At 37.0% G+C, this 22,685-nt stretch overlaps 1 protein-coding gene across 6 annotated transcripts in view; it reads right to left on the reverse strand.

The window, feature by feature from the left end:
* The window catches only part of LOC107665271 (uncharacterized protein KIAA1210-like), a 43,178-nt gene extending 21,712 nt beyond the window's left edge, over positions 1 to 21,466 (reverse strand). For 2 of the 6 annotated variants that reach the window (XM_016456089.1, XM_016456085.1), the window contains exons 1-3: positions 15,635 to 15,941; positions 10,332 to 10,388; positions 3,074 to 3,153 (exon numbers count right to left, since the gene is read on the reverse strand). In XM_016456089.1, coding sequence (XP_016311575.1) covers positions 3,074 to 3,153; positions 10,332 to 10,381 — 130 coding nt within the window. In that variant the 5' untranslated portion in view covers positions 10,382 to 10,388; positions 15,635 to 15,941. Of the gene's footprint in view, positions 1 to 3,073; positions 3,154 to 10,331; positions 10,389 to 15,634; positions 15,950 to 21,333 lie in introns of those variants that run through there. The other 4 variants (XM_016456086.1, XM_016456090.1, XM_016456088.1 and 1 more) reach the window with 4 other exon arrangements.
* Between the last annotated feature and the right edge of the window lie 1,219 nt (positions 21,467 to 22,685).

Below are 22,685 nucleotides of genomic sequence, written 5' to 3' on the forward strand. Positions count from 1 at the left end.
ATAAAGAATATCTCTTTGGGTTTGAGACTTTAGTCTTTGCAACTTTAGGGATCTTATCTATTCACGAACAGCTTGCAACACTCCAAAGAGAAAGGAAAATTTGAAATGGCATCATATGACCCCTTTAAAATGCTATCTAGGTAGGTAGCTCGCTAGGGTTTTGGAACAGAGCTAGTCTCACTCAACTCAACTCAATAAAGACTTTCTAGAAAATAAAAACATAACTTTGGTGAGTGAATTTACTGCTCTCCATACAGTCTTTGAGGACTCTATTATGACTTCAGCCTTTGTGCATTGGTTTTCCCTTGCTGCCTGACATCCTGTCTCTCTCACTCTTGTCTTGAGGAGAGTCACATGATGTAGCTCTACAGGCAAAGCCTACAGTCTCCAGCTGGGGCCCGTCTAAAGGCAGTAAACAACACGCAGAGAAAGAGATCTCACTGTCTCTTATAAACCACTCAATGCTCGATTATTTGATTACACAGTGAGGGATGCTAAATATTGCCTTCTAAGAACAGAGCCTCAGTATGTTTAAATGCAGCCACATTAAACACTAAGTGCCCTAGGGAAAAGGTTTGCATTGTTTACGCTGTGGTTTTATTTCAGGGATGTACAATATAATTGTTTATGCTAGTAAATCACAGCAAAAGTTACAATAAATCAACTTTATCATTGTCAAAATAAATAATTTAATACAATTCCAAACTAGTATCAAATTAAAAATGAACTTTTAATATATTTTAAAATCATGTATTTTTCCCAGGGTCTGCATTGCATCTATTCCAACCAAGTATTTCGGAATTAATCTTTTAAGTGAACAATACAGTCCTGTTTACAACCATGACTCATATTTTCCATTCAAGCCTCTCCCTTGTAGCAGAGAGACGTGAGTGCTACCTTCAACGACTGACTGCAACATGAGTAAACAGCCTTACAATGCAGGCTTTAAAGGACATATTATTGGTTAGATGAACTTATTTAAGATACATGAACCTAACGCACTTACACTGGAGTCTATGGGAGTTTATCAATGTGAAAAAAATACAGACGACGACCACAATTAAAGGCATAATCATGAAACCTACAGGAAGAGTTACTGAATGAAACAGTGAATGAATCTGAATCTGATTCAGATGACTTGAATCAATGTTCCATCAATTAGCTTGTAACTTTGGACGAACATTTAAAAACAATCAAAGTGCAATATAAAATCTGCAAACTCTAATGTAGCCTACAGGAAGGTTTAGTGAACAAATCAGTGAACGAATCTGAATGAGCTTCTTGGTGGAACTGATTCAGAAGATTTGAGCTAGTAGTAAAAATCTAGCTTCTATTTTTGGATAAGCAATTACAAAAATAATTTCAAAGAGTGTAATAACGCAGCCTACAAGAAAGGTTATTAAACGAATTCATGAATGAATGTGAATGAGTATTTTTGGTGAACTGATTCAGAATATCTGAGTCAGAAGTAACAATCTAGCCTCTGTTTTTGAATCAGCAATTCTGAAAATACTTTAAAAGTGTGTAATAATAGGGCCTTTCGCACCGCGGGAACCTTTTCATAGTACCAGAACTAACTGTGGAACTACCCACTTTTTGCGTACCGGAAAGGTTACTGAATGAATCATTAAATTAATCTAAATGAGCTTTTTTGGTGAAATGATTTGAATCATTACTAAAATGTAGAGACTATTTTTAAATCAACAATAAAATATATGCTTAAAATGTTTAATAGTGCAGGCTACAGGAAGTGTTACTGAATTAATCATTGAATGAATCTGTTTTTTTTTTTTAAAGACAGATTTAAAAGTAGAATATTCAGATTCAGAAGTCATCGAAAGTAGAAATCCTTATAGCTGACACTCTTAAAAAATAGCTCCATTCATGCAAACTATTAGGGCTACACGATTAATCGAATGCGATTGTCATGCGCATTTTGTAATGCCGGTTCTGTAATCAGCAGGAGCTGTTTGCATAGCTTCTCAGTGAACTATGGCTCTGTGAAGTAAATGCTGCTCCATCTGAAAGCATGTGAAAATACCACATTTAATAACATATTTTTACTCCAAACTCACTTCATAACGTCAGTCGAGTGTTTGAAATAAATCCTTCTGTGAGATGATGTGGCTTCATACACAGAATAAGGCACGCAACATATTTCATAGTATTTAAGCAGTGATAAAGGCATTGCATTATAAATATACTTTATTTTAATGAAAATTATAATAATAAGAACTCAGATAAACCATATATTGCCGTAGTTGTGTGTTTATTAGTCGCGTTGAATCAATGAAAGCAGTTGAATCTTCTGTTTATTCAGCTGCAGTGATAGGCATTTTCTGGGTTTCGTCTGCGAGGCGTATTTGGAGTTTGAGCGCGAGAGCGCCCTCTGGCCTTTGGATGGAGATTTACTGCTGATCACAGAACCGTGCTTCACTGAAAGATACGCATGACAATCGCAGCTTCTGTCGAATCGCGATCTCGATTCCATTTCGATTTATTGTGCAGCCCTACCAACTATATTTGGATCCTTTCACTCTTTTTAAGGTAACTTGAATTTAATGAATGTGACCCTGGTGATGGATCAATCATCAACATCCTGTGGTAAATCTGTACAAGATTAACACCTCCCAAACACACCCTAGCCACTAACTAACTCTTGAACTTAATGGACTTAGATAGACCCACAATCGAGGAGATTATCGGGGCTCTGCGTGCACCCTATTTTGTGAGTAAATGGCTAATCCACATCACCACTCAGGCTTGCCGTCTGCGCTGCAGGATCTGACTCTAGCAGTCTGGGCTTCCTCCTTCCCACACTAAACTGGAGAGAAAGGTCAAATGTTGGACGGCGGAAAGCATGCTCGCATGGGAGAGACAAATGTTGGCTTTGTCTGTGTGCTACATGACTTCCTGTCAGTGAGATCTAGCATCTTGTACCTTTTCATTGAGTTCAGAATGTCCTAATACTTCATGTCTGATCTCTATGTGGGGTAAAATGTATGACAGAGTGAGATGGGCGTTCTCATTGTTCACATGGATGCTAAAACACTGAATGGGACTTGAACGTTACCTGAACACTCTTCTGCAGCTTCTGATGGTTCAGTAGAGACTGTGACATCTGGAGATCCCGAGGCCATGATGTCACAATCACTGTTGAGACAAAAAAAAAAAAAAAAAAAAAAACTACCTTAGCATCATGTAAAAAAAAATCTATTTTTTTATCCACATTTGTAGTTGTGAGCTAGAATGAAAAACTCAATCTCATAACCTACACATGTAAAACTTCTGACTTATTTTTGTTTTTTAATTTTCATGAAACCAACATGGCCTTCTTTCGTTTGTGTAAGGCGCAGTCAGTTTAGAAAGTCTACCACTGCTCGGAGAATCTTTGCAACCAAAATCCAGCAATTCAACAGGAATCTAGAAAGCTGCTTGGTTCAAAACTTTGACTTCGGTGAGAGCAGTGCTTTACACATCGCAACACTATTGACAATTGACAATATACTTTTTTTTTTTACCAGCAAAATTTAGGCAAAATGAATGTGACTACACCTTAACAGAAATGTTGTTGAGCTGCAAATGTTTTTTGTGTGGCAAACAGACCAGAACATCATTTGATTGATAACACAAAATGAAATGTCTTGATATGCCATATTCGATTATAGAACTTTTATGTTTTTTTTTTTTTTAAAGTAAACAGCATCAGTCCCCATTCATTTTCCTCATTTGGTTAAATTTCTTCTTCTCTGGGAGTGGAAAGACATGAGAGTGAGTAAATGATGACATCATTTAGGTGAACAATTGCTTTAAATAAAAGCATTTGATGTGTCACTTGTTCTTTGAAGTACCTTTCTGGGTTCATTTCTCACTTTATTAGGCATCTTGAGTTGGCTAAATTGTTCTTTAATGCATAATACTTATTGACAGCACTTTTGGTTCTAACCGGAACCTTTACTTATAAGATTATAAAACTAACATTTATTAATCTACTTTCTTTTCTCTTTTGATTTATTCAGTTTTTCTTTATGAATTCTGTTGTAATAAAAATAAATAAACTTAAAAATGTAATGTCATTTTAATGCTGTACATCTTTATTTTTAGTGTTTTTTTAAGCATTTAAATAAGAATTATTGGAAGTTTTAGATCCACTGATCTTCGATGTTTTTCACCATGACTTCACAGCAAGCTTTCAGCTATTATTAAATGTCAAATAATTGAAATAATTCAAATAATGAATCTTAATAATAAACAGAAAATAATATAAATAATAACAAAATATAAATATATTTAAAAATATAATATAAAATATAAATAATAACAAAAATAATGAACAGAGACTGTTTAGGTCTGCCTTATAAAGTATGTTTGTCTATACTGTCCTTCATTAGAGCGTGTCCACACCCCTGTCAGAGGGTTTGTAACACCCAAGGACGAACAGGAGGCGTTGGTGATAAGCCAATGCAGACTCATTTAGATTACAACACTGGAGCCGAGTCACTCCAGTGGATCCACTGTATCTGAAGTAGCAGACCTGCTGATACTAGCAGCCCAAAACAGATTCCAGACCAGCTGAGGCCTCAGCATTTGTCCTGATGAGTGACAAACAGCCTAATCCTGGATCAGACTCTCCTCTGGAACAACTCCAGCTCTCAAGGAGGAAACTCTCAAACAGTATCTATGACAGACAACTGCAGTTCCAGGCCGGAGGAATGGCCAGACAGGATGTGGAGGCAATTTGCAGTCTAGTTTGACAAGGATTATTCCAGTTTAAAATAATCCTCATGATTGTTTGACCGGTTCACTTCTAGCAGCTATTACAATGACCTAAGTCAAGTAATTTTCAAAGCCTATCGTTTTAATTTTCTCCATAGAAAGGATTTGTTTAATATATTGCATGCCACATAGTTTCAGTTTCATTAAAATAACCATGCATTGTCCTAATTTAGCTGTGGCACAAATTATTGCACATGGGATGTGTAAGTATTTATTGCTACTCATCCATCTATTAATCCATACACTCATGTAAGCAACACATCTGGCATTCTGTCATCACTCCCACCCTCACTTGTACCACTTCCTGTACTCTACTCATCCCACCATCAACTTCCTGTGAGGGTAACATTCTGCTACATTCTTTCAACAACATAACAATGGAGGAAAATCCCAAATATTTTTTACTCAAAACCAGGGGCGGATTTAGTGAATTGGGGGCCCCAGGCAAAATATAGGAATGGGGCCCTATACATTTTCACACATTTTCCTAGATCAACCTTGAGGTTCCTTTTTTGTTGTGATGCTTGCTGCTGCACAATGGTGCCCCATAGTTGTGTCCAATGTTTCTACATTTTCATGTACATGTTATAATGGATTTCTTTCATGTTGTAGGGGGGGCGGGGGGACCAAATGATCAGTGAGAGCAGAACGAATGTGTCACACGTATTAAACTCAACAAAATGGTAAAATACATATATCAAGAGCATGCTCACAGATGAGAACAAAACAGCGTTGGATGAAGTGGATTAGAGCCCTGCACGGGTCTCAAATAGGCCCTAGCCCGTCTTTTTCCCCTTTTCCCAAAAAAAGCTTATACTACTGTTTCAGCTATTAAAATAGTTCAGTTTTGTATGTAATGGAAAAGTGATTATATTTCATTTAGTTTTTTTTATAAAGTAAATTTAGAAAAACATTTGGAGCATTTTTTGTTCGATAATATGTACGTTTTTTTTAAGTAACGGCCAGCGGCAGACAGTGAATTGATCATAGCCTATATGTTTGATCAATTTAGCCTTCTCAAATCATCACGAATAAAATCTATAGATATAAAACAGTTCAAGCATATCACATATGTGCACTGTTAGACGCATATCCAATCGTTTGTGCGGAGAGTTGAAGCTAAAGCGTGCTCGTCAGCACATGGAGGCGCCAGCGCCATCACTTGCATTTTTTTCTAACAGTGGAAACAACTTAATACGCAGTCATTTTTGCTCATAAAGGTAAGAGTAATACATCATTCTAAACTGTAAAGGGTCTAGTTTTATTTGTGTGCACTCACAATATCAACAAAACGTTATGCTTTTATAAAATAAAGAAAACAAACGCTTTCTGCCGTCTCAGTCTTGAGCAGGAGCGCTTCACAATGATGAACCTAAATTCAGCGAATTGCCTCCCAGACATGATAAAAATATATAGAAAGCTTTAAATTACTACTTTAAAACGAAGTAATTCAAATAGAAAATAGAAACTATTTCATGATATAATCCGTGCATTTCTCTCTAAAGGCAAATCCAATGAGGAGATGGCGAGTCATTTTTTTCATCACCATAATTGATGGATATCTAAAATATAAAAATAAGGAAAAGCCTAAAACAGGCCCGATTATAATTTGCGTTTTATTTTATAATTCCGTACAATTAAAAAAATAAAACACAAATTATAATGGCATATATGTAAAACTTTGTCCTATAATTGTATAGCTGCTTTTTTCAGATTTTTATGTTGCTCTGTTCTGAATACCTGAAAATTTAAAGGATTTGCTGCAACGCAATTTTGTATATGTGAATTATTTATTAGCCTATTTTTTTTACCCATGCAGCAAATGCTTTAAAAACTGCTTTAAAATTACTTTATTGTATTCCAGATGCTTTTATAGTACTTTTCACTCTAAATTTTACGGGTAGCTTGAATGTAAATATTGTCATGAATTTGTTGTATTCCCATTTGTAAAACAAATGAATTGTTGCAGGCTAACCCGATCGTGCGTAGTGCGTAGTATAGCATGATTTTCTGCTTCTATTTGGCGTAATATTTCTATGCAGAAATTGACTTTGGCATGCAAAATACTGATAAATTCATAATTAATGGCATGACTGGTTCAGTTGACAAAAATACCGGACACAAAGGCCTATAATAACTGCTGAAATGTTTGCGGGGCAAATCTCAGCACTGACTCGGACGGTTGTCGTGGTAATAAACACCGTAAACAGCAACCGTTCGCGTGTCAGCGCTTAATGCGCATATCCTATGTGAAAAGCATTTTAGGGGGCCCTTGGCTTTTGGGGGCCCAAGGCGGTCGCCTACCTTTGCCTAATGGGTAAGTCCGCCCCTGCTCAAAACTCCACAGGGTTACAGAACAATGTACTAAAGTACATCCAGAAGAGCAAAATTAGTAAAACTCAAGTCATCAGTGATTTCTATCTGGCTTAAACCACCAACAAGTCTGCCAAACATTTAATTAACAACGACACAGAGCAGCTGAGCCAAATATCATTCATATTCATAACCAACAGCAATGCAAAAAGAGGCTATTTCAAGCACAATCAACATTCTCTTGGTCTCTTCTTCTTCTGGTTATTTTTCCACAAAAAAAATATTAGGCAGCACGACTGTTTTCAACATTGATAACATTAAGAAATGTTTCTCGTACAGCAAATCAGCAAATAAGAATGATTCTGAAGGATCATGTGACACTAAAGACTGGAGTAATGATGCTGAACATTCAGCTTTGAATCACAGGAATAATATTTCACAATATTACTGTTTTTACTGTATTTTTGATCAAACAAATGCAACCTTGGTGAGCTCACCGACATCAAACGTTTGTATGGCAGTGTATCTAGCGACCATAACATTATAGACTTACGACTGTTGGGCTCATTCGACTTGTGCCAGTTAGCAACGCTTCCCAGAAACCATCCACAGCACCCTAGAAACCACATAGCAACATACAAAAACCAGACTCAGAACACCTTAACAATCTGCATAGCAACACCTGGTTCTGCAGAGGCAAGCACTCCTCCCATTTCTTTCCTTGCAGTTTACACATGAAGCCTATTCAGCGGACTGAGACCGTTCTTGTTTGAGCTGAACTGCGTGCTGAACATCACATGAGAGCAGATAACAACAGTCAACTGATGAGAAACAATCCTCCTTACCATTTCATGCAAGTACTATCTGTCCTCCACTGCATAACAGAGACTAGATTTGCACTTTCTTACACACTGGTGCTTAACAGCGTTGTGCAGATTTGTTCCAGAGGTTAGAGGGGCTGGTGTGACATCAGAGCACATGGATGACCCGTACTCGATGTCATCAGATAGCGCTCATTCATTTCCTCTGTTCCTCTCAGGGGAAGGGGATATAAAGTCTGCTTCACAGATTCACAGACGAGTGATTCACAGATTTGGCATATGAAAGAACGAGACAAGAAAAACCACAGATACAAAGAACAGTCACGGCTAAAGCATAAACACACACACACACACAAACACACCATAAAGCACTAATGATGATGAGGATATTCAGAGGAATGATAAATGCATACAGTCATACATAGGGTCATTTTGTGCAGTTATTTCCTAAGGGTGCGATTATGAAAGTTATGCGAGTCATGTGACACCATCTCTCTGTCTCCTTTAAAACATTTGGGTGTTTAAATGATTGTTTCAGGACGTTTTTTCCCCCTTATTTTTTTCACAAAGGATTGTAATTTAGTTTGAGAAAGTACAATATATCTTTACTGTTATTTTTTCAAATTCCAGAAACTCTTTTGACCCCTTTCAGGTCAGCATTGTGTGGCCTGTGTCAAGCACTAGATGAAGGACCCCCTGGGATTGTTCACACAGCTGGTCTTGTGTCTACACCTCTCCTTCACAGACAGTTTTAGGTCACAAAGAAAACAACCCTTACAGCAAAGTACTGTGGCAGTACCATGGTACAGTCATACGTTGGAAGTGAATTGTTACTATACTGTACTGGTCTGCAAAGAATGGTACAATCCAAGTTACTTTGGTTACTTTTAGTTTGTGAAAGTCTCTAAAGAAGTAAACATGCTGCATTATCAAGAGAGTTCTGCAACTCATTCGATATTTTACAATTAACTGAACCGGCAAGTCCATCTACTAAAGGTGAAGTGTGTAATACTTTGATGTTTAAACACGTTCTCCATTCCAGTGCAATTTCAACTATTTGTAAGCCATCTGTAGGCCGATTCCCCAGAAAAGTGTAAACACATTTGCTATCAAACCATTGCTCTGTTTGTCAGCAACACCGACTCAACCAATAGCGTGCGGGATTTGGGGCGGGACTCTCTGTTTGTCTGGCCAATGGTAGAAAGGTTACTTGTTTAGAAAACCTGCTGTCATTGCGTCCAAAGTCGCGTACTGAGTAGGTACTACATTTGACTTTGAGCTTACTTTGGGACCGTTATAAAAGTATGTTCTATATAGTATGAATATAGGTAGTATGAACGATATTCGGACGTACTATGTCCGCCATATTGTTTCTTTCACTTGACATACCAGAGTCAGTTGCGTCGCTTCACTGCCATTCACAAATCCTCTCCCGTGGCCTCATGGGATAGTAAAGCATCCATCAACTGTGCACTTCAGAATCCAGGTGGAAGTAGTATGTCATCCGTGTACTTTTCGCCTGCTGTTTTTCGAATATTATGAATTCGGACATACTACTTTTTTGGCATACTGTTTTTTGCATACTATATAGTAGGGAAGTATTCGATTTCGGACACAGCGAATCATTTTGCATTTATGCATGGTGGCGCTACTGACACAGACATTACACACTTCATCTTTAAGTATACCGTAAGAAATTAATTGGTGAATTTTTGCAGGCAAGTCCAGTCATTTCAATGGGAATCCACACGATTAGGAAAATCATGCGAGAGCGAATGATTTCCCTAAGCAGGTTTCACAACAGGCTCAAAATGGTTATGCAGATTCCCTGCATTAAACAACAGAAAGCTGCTTGGTTTAAAAGTGATTTCTGTATGAACTGTGCTTCATGCATCACTATGGACAATAGACAACTGACCTTTTTTGCTCACAATGTTTTGCCAAAATGTGCATTTACCCACCTAATTTAAAGACATCTGAGAGCTGTGGCAGATATTTAGCTTGTAATGACTTTCATTTCAATTTGCTCCATACATTAAACTATGGTTTTAATTCTGAAAACTTGTAGTATAGTTTTCCCATTTACACTGACTGCTTCTATAATACTGTCATGACTCCATTTTAGAAGCTCAGCAGTGTGGATCAGCAGAAAAGCAAGCGCAGCCTGGATGCAAAGCATCTTCTTTTGCCTTCCAAGGATGAAAGTCAGTCATACATGGTTTGGAATGACATAAGGATGAGTAAACGATGACAGAATTTACATTTTATGTGAGCTATTGCTTAACAGTATATCAAGCAAACCAAACTGGCCCCTTTCCCAAGAGCCTCTTCTGACTAAAAAGTGTCTTCTTATCATTACCCAGTGCATGACTATGATAGCAGAGAGGCCGTTCAGAGCTCTACAGGGACTAATGGACTGACCTTGGACTGCCTCCAATGCCAGAGTTCTGCGATGACGTCCGACGTTTCATGTCTTAACTTTTGGACGTGGGGAGGAAGGGAGGAATAAGAGAGAGAGAGAAAGAAAGAGTAAGAGTTAGTGGAGAAAGTGTTCAAGCAGAAGATATTAGCAAGCATGCTAGCCGTGTTAGCTTCAAACATTGTGTTTTTAGAGAACAAACCAAAAAAGAAAAGCTTTAGGGAGTTATCAAACAGGAAACTGTAATACATTTATGCTAAACGTGCTTTCATTAAACAAAAAAGGACTTTAAATGCACAGTGTAATTTACGACAGCAGGTAAGGGTGAAGAATAATCACTCATTTTCTGTTTTTAGTGAATTTAGCAAAAATAGTGTAAAATAAGGGTAAAATTATTAAATTTTGTGATGGGATACATCAATATTAGTTCTGGCCTATAATGATAGTCCATTTCCACACTATTTTGAATAAATATATTAAAAATAAAACACTTAAAACTACAAGTGAATTTAGGCATCACAGCATTTTAATGTACAATATGAAAAATGTTTATTTTGAGACTCGCTAAAGATTACATTAAGTGAAATTATTATGTTAAGTGTTAGTTTGGGAAGTGAATTAAAGGGAAATTATTATCTTAGGTAATATTAACAAAGGTAAACATTATTGGCATAATAACATTATACAAAGGTATTGCGGTATTTTAAAAATTAATATCATAACAAAAATAAACACCGGTATTCGGTATGAACCGGTAGACCGCCCAGCACTAGTCACTTTCCCTCACTGTTAAGCTCTGAAGCACTGAAAAGTCTATGTGCTTAACAGAATTGACAGTCCATCAGACAATTGTCAATTCTGTTACTTTACAATTCTGTTACTTAAAGGGTCAACTCTGTTTATGAGTGAACTATTTTCACAAAAAAACAATAACATTGTTGTTTAAAATCTAATAAACATTATTGATTTATTTTTGCACCCTTATAATATTTCAACAACATTTCTTTTTTTAACTGGATATTGTATATAATACATTTTCAGAAGAAAAATATTTGCTCCAAGTGGACGGTTCTGTGAAAACATAGGTATTTTTTTTTATTTTAAAGGTATGCATAGGTGAAATATTATCCCAGTTTCAAGTGATGGAATGTAAGGACTGTTTGTCTAATGAAACAAGAAGGATTTTTCCTGTTATAATTTATTGTTATTTCTACACATTGGCTAATTTGTCCGTAACAGAGTTGACAAACAATACCATAAAGACATCTGTTTTATCATTAAAAGTAAAAAAAAGGAAGTAACTTGTGTTTGGCAAGCACTGAATTATTAAAATTAAATATGTTTTCAATAAGATACTGAAAAAAAAAATCTGTTAGTGAAAAGTTTTTTTTCTTAACTTTCTGCAATGCCAAATGTATCTCCAATTATAGAATCACCCATATATATATCGTCAGCTATCTATGGTCACACTGAGTAAAACAGTATAAAGATTACACGAGTCAACATATAAGCATCTATTGGTGCAGCTGTGCTAGGTAGTCATAAAGCTATGCTAAGATTAACTGTAAGTTACAACCAAAATGATGATTAGTTATTAGAGTGCCAACCCTCATCATGCAACATCCTGACAATCAGAGTCATCTTATGCAATGCTGCATTAGACCGGAGCTTCTCCACAGGCCTCGATGGGGAACCACACATCAACAACGACTTTAATGTAGTGATGGACTCCCTCAAGTCACACCATCTGCAGAGTACCTCAGAAAATGTCAAAATGATGTTCTCTTCTCAGGCTGAAAGGACAGCTGTGCTTTCTCCAGACATTAGTTGAAGTGGACGACATATCTGGCGAGAATGTAAATAAGGCAGAGAGTCTGTTCATTATGTCACAGGCCCTGTGGCCCTGTGGTCCACTGTGAACCAGTGCAGCTTGCCAAAAGGGCACATCAAGTAATAAAGTGGCAAACGAGTGTCTATTTAAGTTGTCCTTTCCTACTAATTCTACCGTTTGGGGTCAGTAAATGTCTCTGACTAAGACAGCATTTATTTTGTCAAAAATAATATTGTGAAAATATTTTTACAATTAAACTAACAGTTTTCTAAGTAGGGCTGTCGCGGTGAGGGAATTTCCCTTGCGGTAATTTTGAGTGGCTCAATAGCTCGCGGTATGCGGTATTATCGCCATACACACACACACAACGCGTTCTAGACGGGCTGTCAGTCAATGCAGTTACAGTGTTGCGCCACAAGGTGGTGGAAAGGGACTGTCTTTGAGTGAGTCTTTAAACCGTTCATTCAACTCAGCATGGTACACATTATGTTATCATTACTAGCTTGTTTAATATTCAGTCCACATGCATGAAGTGTAAAACGAGAAGGGCATAACCTTACGAAAAAAGAAAACACGCAAAAATCGCGGTTGCTGCGGTTCTTGCATTCCTCTGCGGTTTGCTCTTCAATAGCGCGGTATTGCGATATTGCGGTTATCGCGACAGCCCTATTTCTAAGTGAATGTTTGGATGCATTATTAGAAGTTTTACTCTGCACATTATTTAGGCCGAGGGACCTGGAGTAAACTACGCTATAATGAGTTTATTAAACCAGCTGCAGTCACCATTCGGCTCAATCAGTTGACAACATTAGCTAAAGTGGTGACCATCCCCATCTCATTCCCTGAATTATATTTCAAGTGAAAGAACATCCTAAAACCTTTACTGGACATAATATGGCTCCCTTAACAATGAGGTCTAATTCTATTGCTTGCCGGTTTTTTTTTATGTGAGACAGTACCAAAATGAAAGCAATCTTTTGTGACTTTCTGGATGTTCATTTACCATGCAATTTAGCATTTAAACAGCCACCACACCTTCATAATAGAACTGATAAGCAAGTTATTTTGGTTAGATTCTAACATCTAGCAAAATTATTGGTTTTAAATTATATATAGTTCCTCATGAATAGGAAATTAACCTTTGGGAATCACATTACACATCCAAAATAGGATGTTGTACACATTTTTATAAAGCACAACAGTGAAGTTACTAAGGGGCCGTTTACACGACAACGTTTTCAGCCAAAAACGGTAAACTTTTTATGCGTTTTGACTGTTCGTTTACACGACAACGGCATTTTGGGGACTGAAAACGCGTGTAAACACCCAATATGGGAATATTTGAAAATGGTGATGTCATGCGTGTGCGTAGTACGTGTTAGGTATGTAGCCATGCGCAGTACGTGTCGATTTTAAAGGCAAACGCGAACAACATACACAACAATGGCGGAGTACATGGTACTGTTGTTGCTGCTTAAGAGTTTGCTAACGCTTCTTCAGCAAAGTGTGGATTTACTTCACCAATATTACAACCAACAGCGGAGATGCATCATATCCAACATATAATCATCACTTCTCTACAGGTACTGTTTACTAACAAGGTGACAGCGCCAACTACTGGCCGGGCATACGTAATACAGCGTTTTTGGCCGTTTTCACGGATATGTGTAAACGCGAATCGTTTTGAAAACTTTGTCGTGGATACGTAAAACTTTTTAAAAACGCAAGGGAAAAACTTTTCAACACGATCGTTGTCTTGTAAACGTAGCCTTAGACAGACTTTATATCTTACACAAAATGTGGGAGCTTTTTGTGACTAAAACTGCACAGCTGTATATTTAAAGTACCCTATGATTACAGACACAGAACATTTATCGAGCCCTGAATTTTCTATAAAATATTGTTTTTCTTTCCATTCGGGCAAATATTTAAGGCAATATTACCTCATGCGGTGTTTGGAAGCACTTTGCTGTTAGTACTGATTGATAGATAAAAAAAAAATAATAATCTAAGTAGTTAGCAGGGGAAGCATAAATCCAGATGTACTATAAAGCCATCTGTACTTCTGTGGTTCTTCTGAACTTTAACCACAATGTACAAAACTCTTTTAGCCGTGGCTGAAGCAGTGGAGAAAGAGCAGAGCATTCTGGCTATCTGATACCGGATGATTCATTATTAGAGAATCCATGCGTAAACCAAAGCAGAAACATTTTTAAAGATTAAAGGCGAGTGGGGTAAGATATGCCACCTTTACCTAAAAAGAAAGGGAAAGTTAAATGCATAATTATATGTCAGGAATAGAAAAGAGTTTCAAATAAAGTTGACGCACTGACACATCTTACCCCACTCTCCACAATATGCAAATGGATCACACTATAATAAAACAGTCTCTCACTGACTTGAGACTCCTTTGAGAATACATGTCTTAAAAGATAGCAGAAGCCTGCTAAAAACAACAACCTCGTCAACTGCAGAAGATTTTGAGGAAGAGTTTGGAAGAGTTTGAGCTCAACATCAACAAGCTCAGAGAAAACGCAGAGGTCAAAATTTGGACTCTTATTTCATGGGATGGCTCAAGTTTCTTGCCAAATAGATACACCGTGTAGATACAAACAAAGCAGCACTCTCACAGGAGCGCAAGGACCATAAATGGTGTGAAAAATGGAGGTAGGTCAGAATGTAAGGATGAAGCTGGTTCCCGTCCAAACCTTTTGTTTTTAGTCTCTTTGCAAAGGCACATTTTATTTGACATTTATACCTGAATGAGGAACATTATGTTTCAATAGTCCAAACTCTCTTATTGTACATTCATCTCATCTCTGGGGGGCTGGACTAGGAGAATAAACAATAAAGGCAAATTCTGAGAAAAGAAATGATAAACAAAACAGTCTCTTTTCTAAACTTGCAAATAATCTGGATGAAACCCAATGGTAAACAACATGTTCTCTCAGCGGCCTTGGAATACCAACCAGTGGTGAAGAGTAGGGTCTTGTTGGACATGTCATGAGACCATTAGATAGAAGAGCTTTTAAAGAGACTCGAATTGAAAGAGCTCAGCTATTACAGCCCATTCACAGAGAGCACAACAGAAACCTACAGTACAAAAGACTTCAACTAAAGTATGTACTCAATACTCTCAGAAAAAAAGGTACAAAAGCTGTCAATGTGACAGTACCCTTTTACCCCTAAAGGTGCATTTTAGTACCTTAAAGGTTCATATTTGTACCTAAAGTGTACGTATTTGTACCTAAATGGTACATTTTAGTACATTTTGAAAAAGTACTGCCCCAGTGACAGCATTTGAATGTGAAAGTGCATATCAAAACGACCATTTTCACCAGTGCGCCGCTAATAAATAACAAGCCACTAAAATGCAACCTCAAGCATGTTAACCACATTGCCGAAACCATTTTAGAACTATAACAGAAATCATTTTAAATTAAGTTTTCGCATAAACAAAAGGCTCCAACTTACTTTTTGTCCCCAAAGCAGCTGTAAAACTGAGCCATTGTGTCAAAGTGCACCCCAAAAGCAGAGCTTCCTTAATGCATCCTTTGTACAAATCTGTTCAAGGTCCAAAAGTGAATCCTCACACCAGTTTTGTCAAATCACCAACATCTTCTTGTTCATATCTTCACATGGGGTGTTCATAAAAGAGTAGAAAGCTCATGAGAGTGTGTATCCTTCACAGGGAAGGTACATGTGTGCTCCAGTAGCCCGTCTCTCAGGACTGAGCATGCTCTCTTGGATTCCCCCCTCCTTTCCTTCTCCAACCCCCGTCACCTAATGCAGAGATGCAGCTACTATAGTCTTACCCCAGTGGCTTACCGCCGACAGGCTGGGCGTCATTTGATAATTAGATGAGGCAGCTCCCTGAGGAGATACCACCTTTGTGTTTAAAGGGGGGCTCATTCTGGCCCATGAAAGGGGGTTGGAAAGCCAGTACGTTGACGGCCAACACAGTTTGAATAAATCATCAGCAACTTTCTCACCCACTATTTAGTCAGTTAGTAGAAACTGTTAGTGGAAACTTAACACTTATACTGCTCAGAATGACTTACACCCTTAAAAATAAAGGTTCTTTATTGGCATCAATAGTTCCATGAAGAACCTTTAACATCATTTCCATCTCGCAAAATGTTCTTCAGTGTTCTTCTAAACCCAAAATAGTTCTTCTATGTCATCACTGTGAAAGTCTCTTTTAGAACCTTTATTTTTAAATGAACGTGGACCAAAGTGTTGCTGGTTCATGCATGCAAATAAAAGTACTTGTTTACTTTAGGAGAAGAGAGTCTGTTGAAGAGCCCGATTCAGGGTTCTAGGCGGCAAATTATGCTATTTCACTCTGACGGATGTGACAGGACGTTTGTCATATTCCCTATTTTCTTTAGAAAATGTTTTGTGCACACAACCTCAAACCATAAGTCTCCACTACATACAAACGTTTTGCCTTCCTGACAGTTTTGAATATTTTCCTCCCCCCCCCCAGGCAAATCGTGTAGCAGTATCAGGCAAAAGTGTAAACAAAGCTTTGTGCCGGCCGGATCTTTTTCTTAAACACAAACAATAGCAAACACTGGAATTCGAAAAAGTATTTTCTTCCATTTGGGGAGATTCATGCTTCATACTAAACGAAAAATAGAAAAATATAATATAATAATATTCTATATTGGAAAAAATAGATCAATTTAGGCAGACACAGACGTGAAGTTCACACTCAGTGATAGCTGTCAAACCCCTTTATTTTTACCTCACACATATGGTGAACAGAGCCTCTGTGGAGTTGCACTGCAGGTGAACGTCTTACAGTCCCAGTCCTCTTTCTCAAAGCTGGGTGGAATGTCAGTCTGTTTTCTTTATGAAAAAGCCAGGTTGGTATTTCCTGAGCCCTTTTTTGCTCTGCCGCTGAAGGAACCCATATGTAGGCTATTTCAGTTTCTTAAGAGGGACACAACGGTGAGCATTATCAGTAGATTCATTCATGCAGTCATTGCATGTGGTTGCTTGATAATCAGCAAAACATTCGCCTTCAAACGTCCTTGACTTCCTTCTAAATTGTTTTCTTCATATTTGGGGGCTAAATACTTTTGGAAAGCTGACACGTCCTGTCATGCCACATGACTTGCCACAATTGCAACAATATTAATATTATAATTTTGTTTTTAATAATTATACATATTTTATGATAATTGTAGTTGACGGACTACATGGACTACATTTTAAAAATTCACTTGTTTTGATTTACACGACCATTTAAAATGACCTAGTTAATGCAAAAAGACAATTTAAATTTATAAGAAAGTTAAGACATACACTTTGGCTTATACACTACTGTTTAAAAGTTTGGGGTCAGTAAGACTTTTCTTTTGTTTAAAGATTAAAATTAATACGTTTATTCATTTAAATGAGACATATTATGCCCCTTTTTACAATATTTAATATAAGTCTCTGGTGTCCCAAGAATGTGTCTGTGAAGTTTCAGCTCAAAATACTCCACAGAAAATTTATTTTGAGTGGAAGCAGAAACAGGCTGTTTTTCAGGCCTTGCTCTTTAAATGCAAATGAGCTGCTGCTCCCCGCCCCCTTTTCCAGAATAGAGCTGTGCCATTACAGTTTGGACCCGCTAAAAACATCTGTTTTGGTTCTGATTATCATGTTTATCGTGCTGAAATCATGCGTTTTAAACCATATGAGTTGAAACTTCTTATATGCGATTTTCTGAGCGCACACAACCGAAGCACACGGACAGAAAGCGGCTGTCACAGCATGCGAGTACTGAACTAAGTTCTCATTCACACACAAGTTTACGTTAAAAAAACACGAGTTACAAAAATGTCTATGAAGGTAAACAGCTGGGAAATAAATCGCATGTTTATTTTAGATCTGTGTGGCAGCAGCAATATACAGTAAATAAATCAATAAATCCACTGCTCTCGTCTCCTCTGAGGCTGGGACTGGTGTTCTGTGCTCATCTGTGCAGCCAAAGACAGAACAGTTAGTATGTTTTGCTCAAACTTTCGCCATGACATTAGAACTGGTACACCGTTGTCGCTTGCAAAATCAAAATGACGGCGCCGTGGGTGGAAACTTACAGATTAAGGGGCGGTAATATTATAATGAGATCCCTTTACCACGTCACCAAAGGAGCGAAATCTGACGCGCTCCTTTTTTCAGACGCTTGCAGAAAAAGGCTTACCAAAACAAAGTTACTGGGTTAATCTTTTTCACACTTTTTTACACGGAAGTAAAGGCCTTTACAATGTTACTGTAATATTAACAAAAAAAATTTCAAATGAATGCTGTTCTTTTCTGAAAAATGTATCACAGTTTCCGCAAAAATATTAAGCAGCACTGTTTTCAACATGAACAATAATAATAATACATGTTTTTGAGCAGCAAATCATCATATTAGAATGATTTCTGAAGGATCATGTGACACTGAAGACTGGATTAATGATGCTGAAAATGCAGCTTTGATCACAGCAATAAATTACATTTGAAAATATATTACAATAGAAGACAGTTATTTTAAATTGTAATAATATTTCACAATATTACTGTTTTTACTGTATTTTTGATCAAATAAATGCAGTCTTGGTGAGCATAAGAGACTTCTTTCAAAAACATTAAAAAAAAAATCTTACCAATATGCATATACATTTATACATTCAATATACATTTATGTGAGTTTGAACCCAAAACCATTATTTAAACATTTACAGTATGCATTTGGCAGACACTTGCACTCAAGGTATACAGGTTTTGCATTCCCTTGGAGTTGAACCCATGACCTTGGTGTTGCTTGCATATTGCATAATGGCAAAAAAAATAAACCTGTTTTTGTTGTTCCTGATCTTGATTTTGTCTGATATGATACACATGCTTGTGCTCATAAGTAAATGATCACAGGTGACAGAGCTGTAATATAAACCATCACTCAATCAGATCAATCGTCTAAAGCACAGAATCAGCCAGAACAATTCTGTTAACATTAGGGCTGCACGATTAATCGCATGCGATATTTAACGCGCAGCACTCTACACACTCTAATGAAGGCCATGTATGCCAAACTGTAAATAACCCAAGAAATGATACCCCTCGGCTCAGAGGCCCGACAAGCGGGACCGTGCCGATTGAGATGGTTCGAAATAACCCGAATATACAAGTTCCTCTAATCATGCAAAGTCTCCTGACAAAAAACAAAGCCATGAGCAGGCCAAGCTCTCCATGTGTCCGTTAAGTCCTTTACTCTTACAATAAAAAAAGCATCCAGCTGGGTCCACACAGCTTGACCAATGAACACAGCCCATTCAGATGCTCTTTCCCTCTATCTGTGACCAGTTAACTTTGTATCCCTGTTTTCCAGGCCCTTTAAATCTCAGTGTGTGGTGTTTCTGGAGGGAGGTTTCCGAATGGAGTATCTCAGGAGTTTAATGAGATGATAATATTGAAATAATTGCACCCTGGGTTTTACGATGCTTTTCTTTCCAAAGTTCCTTTACAGACACAACAGGACTATTAACGTGGCTCATCATCAGAAGATACTTCACAGGACAACAGGCGCTGTTAACACATGCTCGGAGGGGTTTAATTAACTAATAAAACTACAGTTTAGCTGTTTGACTGTTTACACAACTCATGAGAAATACACAGAATGTTAATGAGTGTCGGAATTTAAATACAGATGTTGTGGGAAGTGCCATCTATTCAACAAGGTACCAAATTAATTTTTCTTTTTTTCTTTGTAAAAATTTGTAATTAAATATAAATAATCTGACATTTATATATTTATATTTTTTTAGGGTCCTGTACCTGGTCACCATTTATAAAAAAAAAATTTTTTAATAATCTATATGAAGTGTTATTTTAGTATCACTGAGATACTATTATAATTTTTATTAATATTTTGAAATATATTTATATATTTCTGTTTTAATTTGAAAGTTTTGGTAATTTGGTTTTTATCATTTTGTTTTCTTATATGTCTATATCATTTTTATTTATTTATATTTCGGTTTTAGTTTTATTTTAATACATAAAGGTAAACTAAATAGAAATAAGAAATCTCACATTTAAAAAAAAAAAAAGTTTTAGTTAACCTGCCTTTATGTCTTCACTAGTTTATTTTTTATAGCTTTGCGATGTGATGCATTTAAATGAAGTCTCTCGATTAATATGAGGTCATAAAACGGCATTAAAATATAAAAGAATTGGCAACAAGAAGAACAGTCAATTCAAATATTCTAAGATGAATTATAACATGTCGCACAACAGTAGCCTACTCTAAAACTGCTTGAAATTTCATCTCTAATTCTCCAAATACTTTCCAATTCTTTGTTCTGAACATATGGACAAGGACATTGATCATGAGGATGTACTGTCTGTACAGTAATCAACAAACACACTACTGAGAGCAAGAAAAGGGTCATGTGATTTTCTCTGAGCAGCAGGGTGATGCCAGGACCAGGCGCCACAGAAAATGTTGACATTTAACACAGAGAGGGCAGTTCCCCTAAAGAATAGAAAAACCTGCTAGAATACACTTATGTTTCTTGTAACAGTTTATTCGTACGGGCCTTGTGAAGTCTAAAATGTGTATAAATGTATATATGAGTGTATATATATATATATATATATATATATATATATATATATGTATTAGTGGTGTCACACACACACACATATATATATATATATATATATATATTTAGCCTATCTTATTTTTTCTTATATCTTACATTAGCCTATTAAAACAATACAAGAAAACAAATATATTACGTAAACATGACTTGTAAACAACAACATTAACAACTAAAACGTTTAAACACCTTTAACTAAAAAAGGTACTCACACTTTTATTTAAAAAAAAAACGTACGTAACATTTCAAGCGTTTTGTCAGCTCGATGCACTGAATATTTACATGATTAGAGCACTATTAAAATGTTCTGAAATTATCCTCCTTTACAGCAGTCATTACAAAAGATTACCGAAAACGCGATACTAATTGTAAACTACCGAAGAACAAATCGCTAGTTTACCGCGTAACATTGTTCCCTGGACTGTGATGGAGATGTTTGCTTCCCAAACAACCGCTTTATCCAGCGCAGTCAGCTAAAACCCGACAAAAAGAACCAGATTAGCTCATTAATGTTTACCGCAGACATGTACTTACAAAGTGAAGAAAATCCTAGAGATATCTGGTCATCCTTAAGCGAGCGAAACATCAGAGATTTCCACTAATGCCATTCTTATGTGTGTGTGTGTGTGTGAGTGCAGGATGCGGCTCGACATCGCCCTCTATCGTCCAGAACAACAACCCGTTTCAAGATGTGCTTGCAGCTACTTTCAGGAGCAAAGAAGAATGCAGTATGAGGTTAAAGGGTTAGTTCACCCAAAAATGTAAAGTGGCTTGTGTTTTACTTACCCCCCAGGTATCCTAGGTGTATATGGCTTTCTTCTTTCAGACAAATCCAGTCGGAGTTATATTAAAATTGTCCTGGCTATTCCAAGCTCTATCATTGCAGTCAAAGGTCGGCTTTGCGCATGCGCCGCTCAGAAGTGACGCACGCGGAATCGCAGGGGAGAGATCAAAACAAAACAACGGTCACTAATTAGAAGTACAAAATGAGGATTTGCATAGAAGAATGTTGGAGGATTTCGATATAAGCCAAGAGGAGACTGGTTTTCCTTTGCTAAAGTAAGGAAAATTTGCTTCCTTTGATCCTGTAAACAAACGTTGGTTTTCACGAGACTCACAAGCGCATGCGCAACGCTGAACTCATACATCATCCACCCGGAGCTGCTTCCGTGTAGGACTGTTGGCACAAGCTACATTAAAGTGATTATTACGTTTTGAATATGGATATTTTTCTTACAAAAACGCATCGATTCGCTTCATTGCAGTCAGCGGGTGTTGCAGTTGAACAGTCCACAAGTTGTCAAATAAGCTCGCGCATTCATAATAAAAAGTGCTTCACACGGCTCCGGGGGGTGAATAAAGGCCTTCTGTAGTGAATCCATGCGTTTTTGTAAGAAAAATATCCATATTTCATATGTGATAAACACTTTTCTCTCACTTCCGTTATCTTTCATAGGCAGAATTGATGTGATTTGTGTGCATGCATTCTCAACCTTTACGGTTAATTTGTCTTGTTTTGCTGTCCTCTCTGATGCACCGGTGGTGTCTATTTTCATGATGTCTCCATAAATGCATGCTAGAAACAACACGAAAAATATCACCCGAAGCTCTTAAATATTTATACAGAAAATGTATGCAGTGCTACAGTATTGCGAAATGATAAAATCACCTGACATTATATAACTTACCCATGATGGTGATGCAGAACATAATTGCAATTATACAGTATTTTCAATCAAAATAATAAATAAACATAAAACTAAACAGCAGTTATAAAATGTAAAATAATAATATATGATGTGATTGGATTATTTAATTGTAGTCTGCATGGTTTGTGAGTTATAAGCAATTAAGCGTAAAATTACTTATTATACTGCCAGCTAATG

The sequence above is a fragment of the Sinocyclocheilus anshuiensis genome, unplaced genomic scaffold, assembly GCF_001515605.1.
Source record: "Sinocyclocheilus anshuiensis isolate Anshui unplaced genomic scaffold, SAMN03320099.WGS_v1.1 scaffold483, whole genome shotgun sequence".
In the NCBI taxonomy this organism is placed as follows: Eukaryota; Metazoa; Chordata; class Actinopteri; order Cypriniformes; family Cyprinidae; genus Sinocyclocheilus; species Sinocyclocheilus anshuiensis.